Source organism: Coptis chinensis, chromosome 7, assembly GCF_015680905.1.
Source record: "Coptis chinensis isolate HL-2020 chromosome 7, ASM1568090v1, whole genome shotgun sequence".
In the NCBI taxonomy this organism is placed as follows: domain Eukaryota; kingdom Viridiplantae; phylum Streptophyta; class Magnoliopsida; order Ranunculales; family Ranunculaceae; genus Coptis; species Coptis chinensis.
In genome coordinates, this window is record NC_141462.1 from 8,672,736 (window position 1) to 8,693,052 (window position 20,317).

At 36.6% G+C, this 20,317-nt stretch overlaps 5 protein-coding genes, 1 long non-coding RNA gene and 1 pseudogene across 7 annotated transcripts; 2 read left to right on the forward strand and 5 right to left on the reverse strand.

Annotated features, from left to right (window-relative positions):
- Positions 1-97: 97 nt before the first annotated feature.
- LOC147485787 (uncharacterized) lies at positions 98-3,396 on the reverse strand. Of its 2 annotated transcripts, none has more exons than XM_086571637.1 (6): positions 3,235-3,396; positions 2,788-3,013; positions 2,626-2,681; positions 1,071-1,145; positions 892-975; positions 98-761 (listed from the first exon to the last, which is right to left on the reverse strand). In XM_086571637.1, exons 1-6 carry the CDS (start codon positions 3,298-3,300, stop codon positions 243-245), a joined length of 1,026 nt encoding a protein of 341 aa, XP_086427763.1. In that variant the 5' UTR covers positions 3,301-3,396; the 3' UTR covers positions 98-242. The 2 variants fall into 2 exon arrangements, with proteins under 2 accessions (XP_086427763.1, XP_086427762.1); XM_086571636.1 differs by having other exon boundaries at positions 2,626-2,684.
- Positions 3,397-3,600: 204 nt separating this feature from the next.
- LOC147485788 (uncharacterized) lies at positions 3,601-6,541 on the reverse strand. The gene is made up of 6 exons (XM_086571635.1): positions 6,400-6,541; positions 5,836-6,061; positions 5,691-5,740; positions 4,649-4,726; positions 4,456-4,542; positions 3,601-4,352 (listed from the first exon to the last, which is right to left on the reverse strand). The coding sequence occupies exons 1-6, from the start codon at positions 6,475-6,477 to the stop codon at positions 3,729-3,731; spliced, it is 1,143 nt and encodes a 380-aa protein (XP_086427761.1). The 5' UTR covers positions 6,478-6,541; the 3' UTR covers positions 3,601-3,728.
- Positions 6,542-7,135: 594 nt separating this feature from the next.
- Positions 7,136-9,579, reverse strand: LOC147485789 (uncharacterized). The gene is made up of 6 exons (XM_086571657.1): positions 9,437-9,579; positions 9,062-9,287; positions 8,924-8,967; positions 8,190-8,267; positions 7,967-8,053; positions 7,136-7,869 (listed from the first exon to the last, which is right to left on the reverse strand). The coding sequence occupies exons 1-6, from the start codon at positions 9,509-9,511 to the stop codon at positions 7,795-7,797; spliced, it is 585 nt and encodes a 194-aa protein (XP_086427783.1). The 5' UTR covers positions 9,512-9,579; the 3' UTR covers positions 7,136-7,794.
- Positions 9,580-10,336: 757 nt separating this feature from the next.
- LOC147485790 (putative splicing factor 3A subunit 1 pseudogene) lies at positions 10,337-12,397 on the forward strand (annotated as a pseudogene).
- Positions 12,398-14,138: 1,741 nt separating this feature from the next.
- Positions 14,139-15,202, reverse strand: LOC147485791 (uncharacterized). Its single transcript, XM_086574936.1, has 4 exons — positions 14,856-15,202; positions 14,580-14,660; positions 14,360-14,460; positions 14,139-14,263 (listed from the first exon to the last, which is right to left on the reverse strand). The coding sequence occupies exons 1-4, from the start codon at positions 14,922-14,924 to the stop codon at positions 14,197-14,199; spliced, it is 318 nt and encodes a 105-aa protein (XP_086431062.1). The 5' UTR covers positions 14,925-15,202; the 3' UTR covers positions 14,139-14,196.
- Positions 15,203-15,856: 654 nt separating this feature from the next.
- LOC147485792 (uncharacterized) lies at positions 15,857-17,121 on the reverse strand. The gene is made up of 3 exons (XR_015202483.1): positions 16,675-17,121; positions 16,302-16,527; positions 15,857-16,213 (listed from the first exon to the last, which is right to left on the reverse strand). It is a non-coding gene; the product is annotated as an uncharacterized LOC147485792 (long non-coding RNA).
- Positions 17,122-18,650: 1,529 nt separating this feature from the next.
- On the forward strand, positions 18,651-20,317 carry LOC147485793 (LOB domain-containing protein 20-like). The gene is made up of 2 exons (XM_086571263.1): positions 18,651-19,020; positions 19,895-20,317. Exons 1-2 carry the CDS (start codon positions 18,651-18,653, stop codon positions 20,233-20,235), a joined length of 711 nt encoding a protein of 236 aa, XP_086427389.1. The 3' UTR covers positions 20,236-20,317.

The following is a 20,317-nucleotide window of genomic DNA, read 5'->3' on the forward strand; positions in this document are numbered from 1 at the left end:
GTTTACTGCTCATACTCCAAAGAAATAAGCAAGATGTGCACTTGCAGATGCAGTGGAGTTGTTTTTGTAAATTACAATCATCAGTGGCAATCAGTCATTTCGTTTAGAAGTGTTCAATATATACTGACATAAGCCAATGCTAAGAGTTTACATTTCGGTTCTGCAAAAGATTTACAAAGATGATGTTGGCTATTTCGACCTAAAGACATTACTGTATTTGACAACTTAAACAGGTATATATGTTAACTGTTACATTGAGATTTTCTAGACTTTCGGGTAAGCTTCAACTTCTGCCGGATATTATATATAGTAGTCCTTGTAGTTGCATTGTGCGTGTCTCTCTCCTTCAATACATTTAGGACCTCCTTTGGCTTCAAACCACTCAATGACATTTCCCGCACAATTGCTTCCTCTTCAGCTGTGAGTTTCCCAGCATAAGAGTGACCTTCTGGACGTAATCCGAGTGGATGGTTGTGAAGACCACAATCCACTTTAACTACCCATTGATCTTCTTTTGGCATCTTTATACCTTTCAATACGAAAGGACAATCACACTTCTTTGATTTTGTCTGTTCAGTAGGTAACTGCTGCTTACTTCCTTTTTTAGCCTTATATTTCCCGAACCTCTCGCAACCAAAAACAATTCTAGGTGTCCTACCTGCAACAGAACCCAAATCTGACTTCTTTATCACAATGACCGTCCCAACTGATTTCCCAAGTTCTCGAGTCCATTTAAGGAGTTCATCGCGACTGTTAAAGACCTATAGATCAATACGTTAGAATCAGGATTATTGCCAAAAACAGAAAAAGAATGTGATACTAATCATTGCTAGCAGTAATAAAAAAGAAAGAAAGAATGAGAAATCAAAACCAATGTGATAAATAACATACCGTATCCGTTGCAAAGACATCCGTCATATCAATTTTTTCAGATAGAGATTCAATATTGCTGACAGCTTCAGATACTATTGGTGTCTAACATTCGGAAGGACAGTAGAGAAAAAAGAAAATCTTAGATTCTCTTAGGTCAAGACAAAATAAATAAATGAGATAAATAGGGGAAAATTTACCTCCACTTCCTGTTGAGGGACTTCGGGCTGGAATTGAACTTCACCAGCAAATTCAACATTATCTGTTGCTTGCTCCTACAAATAAGAGTATCCAATATGTGGATTACTGGCAGATGAAGTCAATTTTGATAAGTGAATATTTTGGATTAAAAAATACAGATATAAATTTTACCTCTTTAAATGTTATAAAAGATTTGGCTAACAGCTCATACTATGCTGACGAAACAATCTTGGCGACTCATAGGGTGATGAGATTCGGGTGAAGAAAAGTGATATCAACATTACGTCAGAAGCAATAAGGCTTATCCAAACATTGTGTGGGGCTTTGACATTAAAGCTGGACAAGCTCAATGAGCTGGACAAAACCAAAAATTTATTGGATCCATATAAACATAGGTTGACCAATGAAAAATAGTAGTCAATGTTCCTCGTTACGGCATTATATACATGTGGGTTTCAACTTTCAACCATTAGTACAATTTTTTTTTCTTCCTGTGTCAGTCCTATGGAGTGTACAAACTCATATTTGAAAAATCTACACATCCCTCCCAAAAACTCTCTCCAATGGAATGTCAAGAAACGGATGTGTGAATTCTCACATATTGTGCAAACTAACTGGACTCCAAATGAACTGGTGTCTCCTAAAATGCACTTATAACACAGGACAACCACAAGTTGTCGTCCCAAATTTCCACTTTATTCTACTTTGTCACAAAGCTCTTATCACCATCACCACCTCTCAGAATACAATCTCTTCTCTTCTGTCAAAAATGGATTTAAGTCCCAACAAAACAGCTTTAAAATGCTCAAACCAGTTTTGCCACCATTCTTAGGAACCCTTTTGGCTAAAACTCACTCACAAATTTAGAAACTTATGAAAGTATGCACTGAGCACACTTGGTAACTACCCATCTGGCACTAACTAGTGATCATTACCACCAAAATGGAAAACTGCTGGACCATGACTGTGGAATTGCCATTTTACGATTTCTTCAGAAGAATAAAATATGCGTTTATTACCTTTTGGCAGGGTGTAATAGGAAAGATACGTTAAAACGCAATAATTACAGGCTTACAGCATTCCCATGGAAAAGATTTCCTCAAAATTATAGAGTAATTAAAAAGGTATGCAGGAATCAACTAGACAGTCATTATTTCAAAACTTGCTTTAAATCTTGAGTATGAACTATGAAATTAAAGTTTTGCTATGTTCCACGTCCTTGCGGATCTAGTACTGTCAAAGATTTACATTTGTGAATCTCACAACTAGAAAAAGTCACTTATGGTGATCAATTCTGTACAGATGCATTGCTTCGAATTCAAAAAGGAGCCCAAATTGCAATAAGTTTTGTGACTTCAATATGATAAGAGAGTATATTCTACATGATTGTTTGTGCTGATACTGGCTTCTTATAAGCGGGAAACATCTAAATATCTCTTGTACTTACTTTTGTTCTGGTATATCAAACATCAGTGTAGTTTAAACTTCCAAATTTACCATCATCCTAAACAAGACTAGAGAGATTAAAAGCTTTAAAGTGAAGAAATAACTTACAATGACATTAGGGAACTCCTGATGGGCCACTTCCAAATTACTCTGCTTTCCACGACCTACTTTAAGAAAATAAAGAACCCGATGTTGAACTGTTTCCAACAAACTACAAATACCACAAAAAATACTGAACTAATCAAACAATGATAACAATAACAATTATACCTCCATTTGTTGCTGTCTGCAACTTCCAACCATCACCATAACTGACAAGTCTAGAACTAGGACCAAATATTATTGGCTCCTCCCCCTGTTTAACGGCTTCGATATACGAAGCTAAAGGAACCCCAGGAGCCAACTTCTGATTGATCAATTGCAATGCAAAACTAGCTTCTGTCCCCACAGAAAATCTCCTTACTTTACCGGAACTTTTGCATGTTATCTCTAAAAACTACACCCAAGTGTGGCATTCTATCAATTTTAACTCACAACATATATATACAAAAAAAAAAAAATCTACCTACTTGGAAATTCAGTAAAATATGAAAGTGGGGACAATGAAAAATAAAGAAAACCCAACAAAGATTAAAAATTTGCAACACCTAAATGAAGAAACATAACAAAAAAACATATTGAAGCTTAAAAAGTGATATATTGAGGGTGTTTGCTTACTTGAGGAGAAGAACATTGTGGAATTTGAACAAGGCTAGAAACGTTTGCAAATTCTTGGTCAGCCATTACAGACACCTTTTTTTTTTTTTTTTTTTTTTTTTTCTCAGAGACTTGTTTGGGGGAGTTTCATAAAATGATCCTCCATATTTGCACCCACTCTTTAATTAATTATTAAACTTGTCCAACAATTTATTTTATGGGGACACCGAGATTTCCGAAAAATCTCGCCATATCAGAGTAGACCATTGATATATACCAAAAGCTTGATAGTTTCAGAAATAGGTTGGCTTTTCAGTTTTCATACTCTACAAGTCTACAGAAGGAAGAGTTCAGTTTCTGATAATACATAACAAATATCAGACTCAGTTTTAGTCAGGCAACATCAGTTTCTCAGTTATGCAATCATTTAAATGGTTAAATATATAAAGTCAAATACATTTTTCTCCACAAAACTTGAAGATTTAGATATGAACTCTAGTACAAAATCAACTTTATCAAGAACTGTTGCATTGGGATACTGCAGACATTTCTTCGTGTCTCAAATGGGATACTGCATCCATTTCTTCGTATCCCAACTGGGATGTTGTGGCCATTTCTTCGTATCCCATCTGGGATGTTGCTGACATCTCTTCGTGTCTTAACTTTGCCTGGGCATTATAGATTGTACGGACCGTAGATTCATTTCGCTCATCTCTCTCCTTCAGTACTTTAAGAATCTCTTTTGCCTTAACTCCTTGCCTCAACAATTGTATCACAATGTCTTTTTCTTCAGGTGTTAGCTTTCCTGCAACAGAAGAACCTTGCAAATGTCGCTCAAGTGGGTGATTGTGATAACCACATTCCACTTTAACCCTCCATTGATCATCTTTCGGCATCTTTATACCTCTCAATAAGAAAGGGCAATCACACCTTTTTGACACTCTCCTTCGAGTTGCGGAGGTCTTCTTCTTGAACGGTACTTTATATTCCCTTCTCTTCCCAAACCTCTCACAAGCTAAAAATATTCTAGAACTCCGACCTGAAGCACCAAACTCAGATTTCTTTATTATAACTACCATCCCAACTGATCTTCCAACATCTCGAGCCCATGTGACAAGTTCATCACGACAGTTGAAGACCTGTAAATAAAATAGTAAAGCATCTTTCTTGCTAATATTAAAAACAAAGTAAAGAAACAAATAGCCAAGTAAATTAAACTAACAAAAACCAGTAATAACATACCACATCGGTTGTAAAGGCATCAGTGAAATCCAATTTTCGAAGGGATTGTGATTCGATATCACTGATAGGTTCAGATGTCACTGGCATCTACATTAAACGAATTGGAAATTTTTTAATAATAATAAATGAAGCATCTCTTTTAGTAAGTTCCTCCTGCCTAGTACAGAAGAATAAATAAGCCGGAGAGTCTTACATTTTCGTCTTGTAACGGTAGGTCTGTGAGATGGAATTCTAGGTCAGTGGCTGATTGAACATCATCTCTAGCTGGCTCCTAATATTTAACAAAAACAAAAAAACAAAGTCAAACGTGTTGACATGTTGTGAGTTCTGACTCATGACATTCAAATTATGTCAACTACTCAACTGTACCCAATACATTTCTTTTTAAATAGTAACTCAAATGATAGTAACAACTTTTGAAAGATTAAACCCAAACAAACATGATATGAATCATCAGAAGATGACTAACTGCCCTTCTAGAAAATTGGATCAGACATAGGAACAATATTGGGAAGAAAAATAATGTAGGTGATCGTTTCTTTCACTTTCAAGAAAGGATTTTCTTTCACATGTTCAGCTCTTCCTGATATTACAATTTACAACTTACAAGTTGCGGCATATATTTGCTCATAATATATATTGAATGTGGATGAAGGCATGAAGCAGAAAAAGTTTGGGTGGCAAACATCCTGTACTATAAATTTCCATATAATATTACACAGTTAATGGTAACTGAGGTGGAGAGTTTAGGGTTATTGACTCCACAAGTCAAATACCATTGATGTCCAATAGCTTTGATAGTAATGGCTGGATATACTACTACCTTGTCCATTGAGTATAACAGAGGAAATATGGTCCGAATGGAGAGAGTCCCTAAAAAAGATACGAGCCTACACAATCATCCATTTGGGAATAAATGTTCATGTCACTAAGTACCTAAACTATTCCAAATGCTGAACAGAAATGGTACTTCATACAAACAAGATTTCTACTCATACTTGTCAGAGGATAAAAAGTTATCAGGGGAAAAAGCAGCTTCGACGATAAAATTTCATCCAATATATTGAGGTTGGAAACATATATGATCACCTAAATAAACTAGAGAGGTTAAGGCATTAAACAAGATTGTGGCTTCAAGTTCAAAATCTGTTTTAGGGTCTCGACAATCTAACATATTTATCCAACAAAAAAATCAGTACAAGATTTTAAAATTTAAAATGTGACGTTTAACTTACAATAATATCAGGTAACTCCTTATAATCATATTCATTCTGTATCTCGGAACCTGCTTTGAGAAAAAAGAAACAAAACAATCTTGAGGCCTTTCCAAACTAAATGCAAATCTTCAATAACGAACAAGTAAGAAACACAACATATTACCTTCATTAGTTACTGTTTCCAACTTCCAACCATCTCCATAGTCAATTAGCACAGAATTAGGACCGAAAGTTATTGGTTCCTCTCCTTCTTTAATAGCTTCAATATACAAAGCTGAAGGTACTCCATGGCCTAGTTTTTTATTTATCAACTGCAACGCAAAACTGGCTTCTGTGCCCACAGAAAATCGCCTAACTTTACCCGAACACTTGCAATATATCTCTAAAAACTACACCCAATTGATGAAATACATTTAATCACAAACCACATTCATAAAAAACTACATATCAACTCATACCCACTTGTGGGCAGATTAAGTTTAAGCCCAAAAAACCATAAAAACATAAATTTTGAAAAGTGAAACTGCCCCAAATGAAGATACAGATTAGTAAACAGTATTACAACCAAAAAGATATGAAATTTTTGCGATATAATAGCTACTGTATATAACAACATGAACAAATTAGACACATAATAAGGTGACTGAGGCTTAATGAGACAACTCGTAGAAAACTATAAAAGCATACGTGAGATGAAAAGGGAGGAGGAGAGAAAAAGAGTATATACCTGATGAGGTAGTTGAAGAATGGTTTGCTGTTGTTGAGGAGGAGACTCGTTATTTGCAACTTGTTCTCCTTCGGCCATTGTAGACAAAGGCTTGTTTTTCAGAATCCAAGTTTTCTGCAGTTGGGGAACTTGGGCGTGTCTGTTATTTGCGAAATGTCACTTATATCCTTTGGATATACTCTCTTTTTAAAAAGGCTTCTATGGGTTTTTAGTAATTTTAGTTATTTTCCAGAAATATCACTGTTTTTTAAATTCTCAAACTCAACATTTCGAGAATCAATTGAATGTTAGAAAATCGAGTTTTAGAGCAGAAGAGCAAATAGTTGGATTCAAGGAACAAAATATCGCCGATATATATCATTTTTTTGGTACACCGACACCGACATCGATATATTTGATATATATCTACCAAATATTGAATCATTTTTTTCCGATAACAATATATATCGATTGATATATACGATATATCTGATATAAATTGTTGACTTTGACCAATATTATTGATTTTGACCAAATATTGTTGATTTTGACTGATATATTATCGATATTTCTGATATAATCGATGATATTTCCGATATATCAACATACAAAACAAAATTTTGACTGGTCACAAAAAATCTGGATATATCCGATATTTCTGATATATCTGATATATATCGATTTTTAGGTACACCTATATATTCACCAAATTCGATATTTTGATCCTTGGTTGGATTATGTGTGCGAGAAGCAGATAGAAGCATTAGCCTGATTGAGTTAGTTATACATTAAACAATAATATAGTATTTTTGATAATACATGTTTGGATGTCCCCAACTTCAAGAGCACACAACAGGACAGCCATGCTTCATGCACTAGAAATGTCAGGCAGTTTTTCTTCTTAACTGTGTATTTCATTCTACATTTTCCCATACTGAAGGAAAGAAAAGACTTGCTTTGTGCATACTCCTGTACAATTGAACTTCATCAAGAGCTGTTGCTTTGTGATCTTGTAGATAATGCAGTACGTCTCAACCTGGCCTGGGTATTATAGATTGTATGGATAGTAGACTCACTATGCTCATCTCTGTCCTTAAGAACTTGAAGAATCTCCTTGGGCTTAATTCCAGCTCTTAACATTTGTACAACAATTTCTTTTTTCTTCAGAGTTCAGCCTTCCGGCAAATGAACCTTGTAGGGGCCCAAGTGGGTGATTGTGATGACCGCATTCCACTTTAACAACCCACTGATCATCTTTCGGCATCTTTAACCCTCTTAATAAGAAAGGGCAGTTAAAACCTTTTGACATTTTCTGTGCTTTCTTTGTGAATGGATGCTCACTTTTCTTTCCAAACCTCTCGCAAGCCATAAATACTCTAGGAACCCTACCAGACGAACCAACATCAGATCTCTTTATTACTTACTGACCATCCCAATTGATTTTCCAAGATCTCGAGCCCACCTGATGAGTTCATCGCGACTGTTGAAGACCTGTTTCCTTGTCTTTGTCAGTAACAATAACAAAGAAAACAAACAAGTAGAATAACTAGATAAGGAAAAGGAAAAACCAAACTGTGGAACAGAATACCACATCAGTTTTGAAGGTGTCCGTGAAATCCAATTTTTCCAAGGACTGCGATTCGACATCACTAACAGGTTCAGATGTAATTGGTCTCTACAGTGAAGGAATTAAACAACTTCTCAGTAATAAAACTTGAAGCACGTAATTAAATTCCTCATACCCGATACAAAATAAATGGAATAAAAGACCAAAATATATATACATATAACATGACCCTGGAAATCCTTACGCTTTCATCTTGCAGAGGTGGTTCTAAGAGATCGAGGTGAACGTCAGTTGCTGAATGAACATCACCGCTAGCGGGTTTCTAAATGAAAAGTAAAATCAAACGTCAATGTCATGTTGGTTGGCACACACTCATTCCAATCAAACTCTGTTGATCGTAGCCAAAAAATTGTACTAGTAACTGCTTAGAAGGGCTATTCAGAATTTCAGATGATAGAAACAAGCTGAGTTAGTACTTACCAAAAATATAAAGATTTTAAAATAGCCAACAAAAAAGATAAAACTGATTCTAGCCATAATAAAAAATGGGAGAATTAATCGGAACACTAGTGAGAAGAAGAAACAAGTGCAGTTGCTCTTTCCATTATTTTCAAAGGACAACTTGATAGGTCATCAAAATCTATTACAGCTTCTGCTCTACTAGTTTTACAAGGGAACGTTTGGGTGCAAGATACTAGGATTTTCCTTGTCATATACTCATATCACACAAATACACAGTTAACAGCAACATGTAACTGATTTGGTGAGTCTAGAGCCATTAAACTTACAAGGGATCGAAGTTCCTCAGACAATAACTAAACACTCCTCCCTCTTATGTTACTCAGAACCTACAACTATTCATGCAAAGAAGACATTCTTTTTTCCACAATCCTGAAACGGAAACAACTTTTTACAAACCCTTCCACTTGTGTAATCCCAATATAAAAATGAGAAATACAAGTGTGATTCTACGCTTACAATGGCAGTAGGGAATTCTTCCATAGCCTTTTGCCTATGAGAACCTGGTTTCAGAAAGGAAAGAAACCAGTATTGAGCTCTTGGAAAATAAATACATCTTTAATAATTGAAAGATAAAAGGCATTACACCATCTATACCTTGCCGTGTAACTGTCTGCAACTTCCAACCATCCCCATAGTCGATCAAAACAGAATTCGGACCAAAGCTAATAGGCTCCTCTCCTTGTTTAATAGCTTCAATGTACAAAGCTGAAGGATCCACAGAATCTAATTTCTGATTAATCAATTGCAATGCAAAACTAGCTTCTGTCCCCACAGAAAACCGCCTTACTTTACCCGAACTTTTGCAAGTTATCTCCAAAAACTACACACATTTATGAATACATCATCAATATATCATAAAAATAACAGATCATGCCCCACATATCAAAACTTGAAATTTAAGTTTACGGATTTGGAAAAGCCCCACGCAAGATAAATGAATTCAAGTACAAAAAAACATATGAAGCTTACTGGAGAAGGACGTTGCTGACAAGAATGAAGAAAGAATGAAGAAGCTTTGTTGGCAACTTCTTCTTCTCCAGCCATTGAATCAAAAAAAAAAAATTACAAAGACTTGTTTTTTGGTAAGAGCAAGTCCGATGGAGAGCTGCTAAATTAGGCTGCTAAATTGGGCTGCTAAAATTGCCACATAAGTGCCACATAGGCTTTTTAACTTGTCCAGCCAAATTTGGCTTCTCAAAATCAAAAAACCAATCTAATCGCGTTTTCTAAGTGCTAAATGATATGAACGGCATAGTTTCTGCCGTCAGTTCATTATTTTTTGAAATTTTTTTTAAACGGATAGCATAATTACTGTCGTCCATCGAAATTTAATTTAACATAATTTTTTGGCGGATGGCCTTTTAACTTCGTCCCCCTCCGAACTTATTATAGCAGCTGCTAACGAAAGTCTTAATTTTGGCTGGGTTTTTTATTTCTTCCAAATTTAAAACCCTTTTAGCGGCTTCATTGGAATGACATTTTTGTGGTTTGAGTGCTATATTTGTCTTTATTAGGCCATATAGCCCTCCATTGAAGCTCTAAATGTTGTTTCTATATATAGGAGTGCAACTTGGTCTTGGGCTTGGGCTTGTAAAATAAAGCCCGTTAAAAACTTGGGTTGGGCTCGGGTTCGTTTTTAGAAAGTTCGAATTCTTTTTTTATAGAAAGTTCGAATTCTAAATAAAGATGAAACGGTTGTTTAGCAAGTCTATAAAACCGGCAGCCTAGCTTGCATAACCTTATTTTATACGAAAGAGTGGATTGCCCATATAGGTACGTCTGACATCTCTCTCTCTCTCTCTCAATCTCTTTTTTCATGTTCTTTATACGTCGTAGTACTAGTTCTAGTTCATTATAGTACGTAGTAGGATGTTGAATATTTCATCACTTCCACATGCAAACTTTCCTCCAGTCATTACTAGTCATACCAGGAGGATTGGTATAATATACCCGCCTCCTGCAATACGAGCAATTGTTGATAAAACAGCGGAATATGTTTCAAAGAAGGGACCAGAATTTGTTAAAAAAATTGTTAATGAAGGGAATGCTAAGTTTAGTTTCTTAACAGATGCCTCACACCATTATAATGCCTACTACCAACGTCGTGTTTCTGAGTTTCGCCTACAGGCTCAACAACTAGTTCCTACCCAGCCTACGGAAGCTTGTGTTGTTGCTACTTCGACTACAACGAAGAACAATGAATCTGTTGCATCGGTTCCAGCATTAGTAAGCCAATTTAGACCTGAGTGTAAAGAGCCAGAAGCCCAACTGTATAGTGTTTCGCTACCAGAAGGTATTATTAGTGGTGAAACTTTTGATGTTATAAAGCTTACAGCACAATTTATAGCTCGGAATGGCAAGTCTTTTTTGGCAGAATTGTCTGGTAAAGAGATTTTCAACCCTCAGTTCAGTTTCCTGAAGCCGAATAATAGTATGTACACGTTCTTTACTAAACTTACTGATGCTTATTCGAAAGTCTTGATGCCTCCAAAGGGTCTTACTGATAAGTTGAGGACTAGTGTGGCTGATATGACAACTGTCCTTGATCGATGCTTGGACCGTTGTAATTGGGAACTTTTGCAAGAGCAAAAGAAGCAGAAAGCTGAAAAGGAGACTGAACAGGAACGAATTCAGATGGGAATGATTGATTGGCATGATTTTTGTGTGGTGGAAACGATTGAGTTTGCAGATTTTGAGGACACTGAGGTTCCCCAACCATTGACTTTGGAAGAAGTTATTATGAGGAGCAAGGCTTCTTCTGCTATGGAAGAAGATATGGCAGAGGTAATTGAGCTTGAAAAGGAAGCAGATATGGACACGGATGAAGAAGAGATGCAGCTTGTTGTGGAGGGCATGGAAGTTGCAAGTCTCGAAGAGTACAGTGAAGTCAACAAGAGCGTGAGGAAAGCAGAAACACCCAAGGAACCAGAACCACCATTAATAATTGTGAAGAACTGGAAGAGACCAGAAGAAAGGGTCCCTATAGAAAGAGGTGCCGCAAAATTTGTACTTTCCCCAATAACTGGGGAGCTGATTCATATCAATGAGATGGCAGAGCACATGAGAATTTCTCTTATTGATCCCAAGTACAGAGAACAAAAAGAGAGGATGATGGCAAAGATTAGGGAAACCACACTTGCCCAAGATGATGAGATCTCACGGAACATTATGGGGCTTGCACGAACTCGTCCTGATATCTTTGGTACGACAGCTGAAGAAGTCTCTAATGCTGTCAAGGCAGAGATTGAGAAAAGGAAAGAAGAGGGACCAAACGTTGCGCAATATCCTGCTCCAAGTAGTGTGTACAATGCCCTTAATTCATCAGTTAGGCCACTGCTTCCTCTCATGCCAATGAACTGTGGGCAACCTCTGCATCCATCATCAACATATATGAATCGTCTTCCTATACCTATACCTATACCTATACCACCTCCTCCTGGATCCCAGTTCACACCTCTCGGAGGTCATCGACCTTTCACCCCTATTCCCTTTCCTCCACCTTCTATGAAGATAATTCCACCATCTTCCTTACTGCAAGGAATACCTCCACCCCCACCTGATGTAGCTCCACCTCCACTGCCAGATGAACCTGAGCCAAAGCGGCAGAGGCTTGATGATTCTTTGCTTTTACCAGAGGATCAGTTCTTGGCTCAGAATCAGGGACCTGTTCGCATTATTGTATCTGTTCCCAATGTTTCTGAGCTGAACTTGAAAGCGCAACCTCTTGATATTAAAGTGCAGGAATTATCTGAGACCGTTGGCAGTCTAAAGGAGAAGATTGCTGGAGAGATTCAGCTTCCTGCCAACAAACAGAAACTGACTGGACGAGCAGGTTTTCTCAAGGACAATTTCTCGCTCGCATATTACAACATTGGAGCTGGAGAAACACTCTCTCTTGCTTTGAGGGAACGTGGTGGCAGAAAGAGATAAATCATTAACCCTTCATTAGTCACTGAAAGGTTGATGTGCAACTCTTTTCTTTAATTTTAATTACACTCCGTGGAAGTTGTCCAGTAGGGAAGTCCATCTCAACATACTTTCTTTGTTTCTTAACTGAAATTTGCACTTGGGGATTTAATTGATATTACATTGTTTGGATCTTATATCAGAACACTATTATTTGTCTCACACTGATGCTAAATGATATGGTCTATACTTACAGATTGGGCATCTCGGAGAATGTCTCTTACAGGTTGCAGGGACGCAAATTAAAACCTTATGATTAAGGGGAGGATATATTGTCATTTGTTATTTACTGGCTCTGTTGAATATTAGTGCATCTTATTCGTACTTTAAGCTTGGTATTTCGTCTTTATCGTCCATCTTCTTATACCAACTTAACTTTCTGCAGGTAATGCGCTCTGATGGCAATAATGATCGGAGGTATGCGCTCAAATAGCACCTTTACTTTATATCATAACGAATGATATTGCCTACGTGGAAAAATTAGAAAGAATCATCCCTTGCCTCTTTTGAACACATGAGCATGCCCATGTGGGTTTAGGTGGAAAATTGTTTTCTACCAGCTTAAATATCTTAGTAAGAGCTTATTAGTTTAGCTGAAGATGCAACTCGTGTTGCATGGGGAGGATTAGAAATTGCATCAGCGGATGGGACAAGTCCACTAATGGGTTATGGGAAATTTCCTGATGCTACCTAGCACCTACAGCCATTCAGGTTTTTTTTCCCTGAATGTGCTGACAATCAATGACGATATGATGCAGATTCCCCTTGTAATAACGGACAAAATTGTAGAACCCGAGAAGTGCTATGGCATCAAGGATGACGGAGATCAATCAACAGACAATTACAAATTCAATTATGGAGGTCCAGGAGGAGCTTGTGGAGCTTAACTGTTGTGAATTTCAAGCATACGGTTAACACAATCTCAAAATAATTAAGCTGGATTGACGCCCATTCATTTTTTTTCCCCTCCCTCCTGGTTATTCCTGACAAAATTTGATTGGCAGTCATATCTTCCCTCCTTAAAATAACCAAGACACCCAAGTTAAAGTGTTAAACACTGAACAATGACAAGATGAAGGTAAACAATGAAAAATGTAGCTCACAGTATCTTATATGCAAAAAAAATTTACAAGCACATGTGAACAATTTCCAATAACTTGACCCCATGGAATGTGATTAACAATACAGTCCTGTTAACAATAATAATTAAACACATTCACACTAACCTCAACGCTAGATTAGACTAACCTTTCTGTTCCACCAAAAAGAATTGAAGCAGAATCCAAAGCAGTGGAAGAACCTCTTGCCTACTTCTGACTAGAAAAAAATGGGATGAGTAACCTTCAGGTTTTATGTACTGTCAACTTCATCAGAGCTATTACGTTGGGATCTTGCAGACACTATTGGATCATGTTTCAACTTTGCCTGGGTGTTATATATTGTAGGAATTGTAGACTCAGTACTTGCATCTCTCTCCTTCAACACTTTGAGAATCTTTTTCACTATGATTCCAGCCCTTGACAGTTCTATCACAAATGTCTTTTTCTTTGGAAGATAGCCTTCCGCTAACAAAGGAACCTTGTAACTGTCTCCGAAGTGAGTGATTGTGATGACCGCACTCCACCTTAACCATCCATTGATCATCTTTTGGCATCTTTATACCTCTCAGAAGAAAAGGGCACTTTCGCTTCCCACTTCTTTAAGAGAGAAAAAGATACTAGAAATCTCGCCAAGAATGCCAAAATCAGATTTCTTTATTACAATTATGTTCCCAATTGTTCTTCCGACATCTCGAGTCCACTTGATGAGTTCATCACAACTGCTGAAGACCTATAAAATCAAATAGCAATAAACATAAAACATAAAGAAAACTAACAATTCGAAATATTAAAAATTGAAATGCATAGATAAATCAAGAAACCAAACCATAAACAACAGACCACATCTGTCGTAAAAATATCCGTGATATCAACTTTTTCAAAGGATTGTGATACGATATCACTGACAGGTTCAGATGTTACTGGTATCTAGAGTAAAGAAATCAAAAAACATGTCAATAATGTTTTTACTGAACTATAGTTCATTAAATGCCTCATACATAAGATGAAGGAAACAAAATGAAAGGTAAAATAATTCCAAGACTTACGGCGTTCACTTCTTGTGGGCCTGGATCACTAAGATGGACATCATGATCCCTAGCAGATTGAGCAACATCTCCCACTGGTTCCTAAATAAGAAAGTAGTGGAAGTCCATACTGACAGGTTAGGATGTTATTGCTTTCTAAAATAAAGGAAGTCACAGTAATGGAACTACGAAAAATAACAAAAAAAACAGAATCATATATACGTATTTCATTACGGGCTGTAAGTTATACGTAATATAAAAGAAAGGAAATAAAAGTAAGATGATAAGAAGATTTACATTTTCTTCTTCTAGAGGAGGATCAACAATATGGAATTCAAGGTCGGCAGCTACTTGAACATCTCCCATTGGCTCCTAAAAAAGAAAGTATATTCAAATGTCAAATATTAAGCAATTCCAACTCCTATGCAAATTATGTAAATTGTAACGAAAAGAAATGGTTTAACTGAGCTACTTGCACAATAGTAAGATTTGATCGAGTACACACAAAAGTACACTTGTACTCGTAAGAAATATTACGGTAACAACACACCACCAGGGATGATGACTCAATAGAGCTCTAGAAAATTGGAGAATGGATTAGAAGAAAGATGGGGAGAAAAGACTGCTGTAGTGGTGTAGGTGCTTTTCTTTCCCTTAATTTTTCAAAGGAGGACTTGGTCAATGGCTGGAAGCTTTTACAAGTTCAGCTCTTAGTGGGTGTTACAGCTTACAGGCAACAATAATTTGATTGAAAAAATATATGAAACATGAAACTTAATAATTTGAGGGAAGGAAACTTCTTGTACAATTGGCTTCTAAGTATCATATTATGTGATTAACTTTATCTTGTAACTTAGGCTGAGAGCAAGGCACGGAAATAATAACAAACTAGTCACTGTAAACGGATCCCTTTGCCAAGAAAAAACTATTTATGGTATACAGGTCTTTTCTCTAGTGTTAAGAAGAGCAGATGTTACTCCACACATTTCAAAAGAATGAAGATACTTTTTTGCAAATAAGACTTGAACTTATACTTGCCAAATAGTGGAATGGGGTAATTAAATTAAAATTAAAACTAAGGTGGAACACATTTAACATATATCTACTTGGGGTATAATTATTTGAGGAGGGGGTTGCTGAAGATTTCAGTAGTAAAACCACCCAGCTAATCTGGCTATCAGAAGCCTATGGTTCAATGTAGCTTTTAGTGTAGAGCCACTAGTCCAGGCGTGACTCTCACGATAACAAGTGCAAAGAGTTGCTTCATATAGGTAAAACAAGATAAAAGATTGGCTCAAAGTTAAGGTCAGATGAAGTGGAACACCGGGGAATGTGTGTGTCCATTTCTTTTTTTCTTTTTTTTATTATTTCTTTAGGTTGAGGGGTGGGGACTGGGGGTTAAAGAAGTGATATACTAAGCTAAGAGTTTCCGGTATCATTCATAAACTTGAAACTGAACATTGAGCTAGGGGTACAGTAATACAGTATTAATTTAAAAGTGACAATCCAGCATATTAATTGTAACCGCAGCTTCAATAAGGATATCAAAGAAAATTTTCAACAGCCCCTCTATCCACAAAGAGAGAAGAATTTGAGCAATAAATAAATTAAAGCTTACAACAACATCGGAAACTGCTCCAATGTTGGTTCCACTCCTTCAAAAACAAAGAAACCACTATTAGAAATCCCTCAAATCAATGCAATAACATCAGGTTAAAATAATCCAAACATATCCCAAAACACCTTGACTTGTAACTGTCTGCAACTTCCAACCAGCACCATAGTCAACGAGAATAGAATTAGGACCAAAGATTATAGGTTCTTCTCCTTGTTTAACAGCTGCAATGTACAAAGCTGAAGGAACTCCAGAGCCTATTCTCTGATTAATCAATTGCAAAGCAAATCCGGCTTCAGTGCCAGCGGAAAATCCCTAACTTTACCCGAACTTTTTGCAGAATATTTCTAAGAACTACACACATTAATTTTATAGAATCAACTTCAAAGCCAAAATCCAAAAGATAACTTGAAAATTCAACTAAATAGACAAATTTGACTTTATCTTAATATTACTAAAATCCCATCATAAGAAGAGAATAACGATACAAGTGTTGAGTACCTCTTTGTGTTCGGCCATTGAAGAGGGAGCTTAATAAGCTACAAAGAGGAAGAATGAGTTTGAGATATCGGCATATAACAAAATGCCAACACTACGAAGTCGAAAATGTCAACATTACTGTACATATTCATTTCGTTGGACATTGTTGCCATTTTCTGTTAGCTGCAAATACGTTACTGAAGCAAACAAGTTTTCAGATATTAGAATCATTAGATGGAGAGGGGCTATATGAATGAATGTGCAAAACAAATATTTTTAGATGATCATGTTTTAAATGTCGATTTCGACTGTCGAACCAATACTATTCGGTGTGAGAACCTCTATAGATGATCATGTTTCACAGGTATGCCTCATCTTTTTTATTCTTTTTAAAATTTACTCGTCCACTCTTAGTAGACACGGTCAAGTTATATCCTTTCTGTTTGAGTATAAATATCCAAGGAGTGGAACTTGACTTGTTGAGCTTCGATTACTAATGCTTGGGTATGTTATAATTAATCTTCAAATTCTCACAACATATATTCATTTTATTTTAAATTCTTTGAACTACGTCATTTTCTGGGCGAAGTCGCCATTTCCTACCCAGCGTTGTCTTTTCCAACATAGTCGCCGTTCACTCCAAAGTGTTTGCTTTTGACACCTTATCCAGAGAATGGAAGGATATCCGATCCAGCCATGCAAATCACCAAGGTTCTGGACGCTTATCCTGTCCATGAGGCCTGAACGCCCGTTCTGCCACAAGAAGGGCATTGTATGACTTTGGTGTTCCTGTTTGAGCAGCAATGTCGCAGTTATAGGACATGTCATATTTTGGCATTTCAAGGCAACTATTCTCGCCTAAATTAACTTGTCATATATATATATAAGCTGTGCACGCAAGACACTATATAAATTGTCCGTAAACGGACATCATCCTGTTAAGAGAAAGCCTGGGTAAGGTGTTGCTTTTTACTTGCAAGTTACAACCCAGGTAACTTTTTGTTGTTACTCAATACTACACAAATTGTGCATTTGGCCGGTTGTGCCTCCTACAAAGCCAAAGAGTGTGAGTTAACGTAATTAATAGTTTAGAACATTTAAGTAACAAACTCAGTTTAAGTTGTTACATATATCCAATTAAATGTATATATTCTGCGAAGCAAAAATTCATTTATTCCTCTTGAGCCTAAGGCCTAAGGGTATAAGATCTCCAGTATGAACTATGAGGCCCATGCACGTCTAATGCACCACCATATTCCCCATTTCAGCGAGGGGCAGCACAAATCTTGTGCTCCCCAAGTCCCCAACAGTCCAACCAAAACTTGTTTTACACTACTGTCCCTTGAGCCATTGACTTTTCATGATCTTGAACAGTTGAACTTGAACATATATGATTGCTCGTGAAGAAATTTCTTGGATCCAATGGCTAATACTGTTCGTTGCTCAAAATGCATAGTCTCTCTGTCGGTATAACAATACCGTTTAACTGTTGTTCAATTTAGATTGTGCTTGTTCACCTGTAATGGTTTACACGAGCAGACGAGCTAGAAAATAAAAGTTTTCAACTAAAACATAATGTATGGAAGAAGTATGAAGGCTTCCACACTAAAAGATAAAATATGCAAAAATAAATAATATTTCGCAAATCATTTTCAAAACTCCATGTATCTGCATCTCTTTAAAAAGCTGGAAACAATGAATCGTTGGACAGGAAATTGATGAACTTAAGTAGTGTGTGTGTTAAAAGAAGATTGGCACCACCTTTGCCCGTGTGCCACTCACACCAAACTTTTGCTATAAATAAACACTTTTGTGTGTTTCAATTTTCAAATCTTTGCTTAGATTGTCCCTCTCTTGCTTACCATAACGTCCCCCAAGAGCACACCTCATTCACCTCGCCAACCCTTCACGAGACTAGCGTGCTCTTTCCCTACATATTAGCTCCATTCCATTCTTTCTTCACCATTTCCATTCTTGACACGCTATTTATTTAATACATGGATGATCAACAAAATGATGAGTCGTGCGATAAGCAACCATTCCAAGGTCGTCGTGGTGGAAAACGAGCTGCTCCATCCATTTCGACCGTGGTTTCGGCTTCAGCACCTTGTGGGGCATGCAAATTCTTGAGAAGGAAATGTATAATTGGATGCATATTTGCTCCCTATTTTGGATCAGACCAAGGGGCAGCCAGGTTTGCTGCTGTTCATAAAGTGTTCGGTGCAAGTAATGTGTCTAAGCTTTTGTTGCATATACCAGCTAACCAAAGGCATGATGCTGTTGTTACTATATCTTATGAAGCTCAAGCAAGGCTTTCCGACCCTGTTTATGGTTGTGTGTCTACCATACTTTGCCTTTGCTTAGCAGGTAAATCTTTATTCAAAAGCTTTACAATTGTTTTACTATATAGCAGTAAATTGAGCAATAACTTCAAATTACAATTTTCTTGATTGTTATTCAAGGAATTAATATCGTTTTTGGTTATTGTTTCGGTGACCACACGAAAACAAAAATATAGAAATTTTCACGAAAAGTAAGAGAAAATATGCAAATACATCAACAACAACAAAAATATGGTGTAGCAACTATTCTTTCAAATTTAAATATGTGTCTATACACCAAAATGACCAAAATAAACAACTCACTTTCTCAAAATTAACAATCTTCTCAAAAATATATATTAAAAATTAAAAGGGAAAAGCAATACAAATGGCAAGGTGAATACTAAATGCTAAATGCTTGTTTGAGAAAGATTAGGTTTTAATGTTTAGTTACTAGTAAATACTAAATACTAAATGTTAAATTGACAAAAATAATTTAACCACTATTTAAATTATTTATTGTATTTGCTACCATTTGAAATTTTCTGTAAATTTCGTAAAACACTACATATTAGTGTACAAAATGAACCAAATTGAAAAAATGTTTCTATACCTACGGAAAACGAAAAATTTCGTGAACATTTCGCAAAAATTTCTGAAATTTAGTTCCTTCTTGTTATTATTATAAGAGCTCATTCACATTTGCTATATGTGAACTCCTTGACATCTTATGTCGAAATATAATCATTCTGTGATGTTCAAAAGACAAGGTGTTCTGTTACCAGTTACTGCCTTTTGGTCAAGATGTGTTGATCGGCTCTTTAGAATCATCTATCAGCCATGCATGCACAAATTTTATGCATCCACACAAACTAACAGCAGCCTATATCTTTTCATTTTTCCATGAAACGTATAGGTAGCGTCACTACAGGCCGAGTTATCGATTGTGCAGACACAACTAATAAATAGTAGACAGGCAGTAGCAAATGCACTCCAGAACTCGCAGCAACAGCAACAGCAGCAACATCACCACCACATATCAGTGTTGCAGCCTGCATACTCGAACAACTCTTCAACATCAAACAATCTCGCCAATCTCAGCACCTTTCCCTCAAACTTTGACATCCAAACGGACACTCCGCCAACTTCTCGAAGCTTTAGGCCAACTGGACACTCTGGACCAACGCAGGACGAGGATGAGGATGAGGAAGATAGTCGTAATCCAGTTATATACACCAATCAGATACTCCCCGGCAAATAAAATTTTAGCTATGAAATTCTTTTTGATACGAGCAACTACGAGTTAAAAGTTATGTAAGCGCGTTCTTTTACATGATCAAACA

Coding starts and splice junctions, on each gene's coding strand:
- LOC147485787 (XM_086571636.1), bottom strand. CDS start 3,300: ATGGCTGACCAAGAATTTGCAAACGTTTCTAGCCTTGTTCAAATTCCA. Junction 2,685..2,787: donor GCAGACAGCAACAAATGGAG/GTATAATTGTTA, acceptor ATTTTCTTAAAG/TAGGTCGTGGAAAGCAGAGT. Junction 762..891: donor ATGTCTTTGCAACGGATACG/GTATGTTATTTA, acceptor ATTGATCTATAG/GTCTTTAACAGTCGCGATGA.
- LOC147485788 (XM_086571635.1), bottom strand. CDS start 6,477: ATGGCCGAAGGAGAACAAGTTGCAAATAACGAGTCTCCTCCTCAACAA. Junction 6,062..6,399: donor TTCTTCAACTACCTCATCAG/GTATATACTCTT, acceptor AATTGGGTGTAG/TTTTTAGAGATATATTGCAA. Junction 4,353..4,455: donor ATGCCTTTACAACCGATGTG/GTATGTTATTAC, acceptor TTTTATTTACAG/GTCTTCAACTGTCGTGATGA.
- LOC147485789 (XM_086571657.1), bottom strand. CDS start 9,511: ATGGCTGGAGAAGAAGAAGTTGCCAACAAAGCTTCTTCATTCTTTCTT. Junction 8,968..9,061: donor GCAGACAGTTACACGGCAAG/GTATAGATGGTG, acceptor TTCTGAAACCAG/GTTCTCATAGGCAAAAGGCT. Junction 8,268..8,923: donor AAGAATTCCCTACTGCCATT/GTAAGCGTAGAA, acceptor CTTTTCATTTAG/AAACCCGCTAGCGGTGATGT.
- LOC147485791 (XM_086574936.1), bottom strand. CDS start 14,924: ATGGGAGATGTTCAAGTAGCTGCCGACCTTGAATTCCATATTGTTGAT. Junction 14,461..14,579: donor GCCCACAAGAAGTGAACGCC/GTAAGTCTTGGA, acceptor TCTTTACTCTAG/ATACCAGTAACATCTGAACC. Junction 14,264..14,359: donor GATGTGGTCTGTTGTTTATG/GTTTGGTTTCTT, acceptor TTGATTTTATAG/GTCTTCAGCAGTTGTGATGA.
- LOC147485793 (XM_086571263.1), top strand. CDS start 18,651: ATGGATGATCAACAAAATGATGAGTCGTGCGATAAGCAACCATTCCAA. Junction 19,021..19,894: donor ACTTTGCCTTTGCTTAGCAG/GTAAATCTTTAT, acceptor ACGTATAGGTAG/CGTCACTACAGGCCGAGTTA.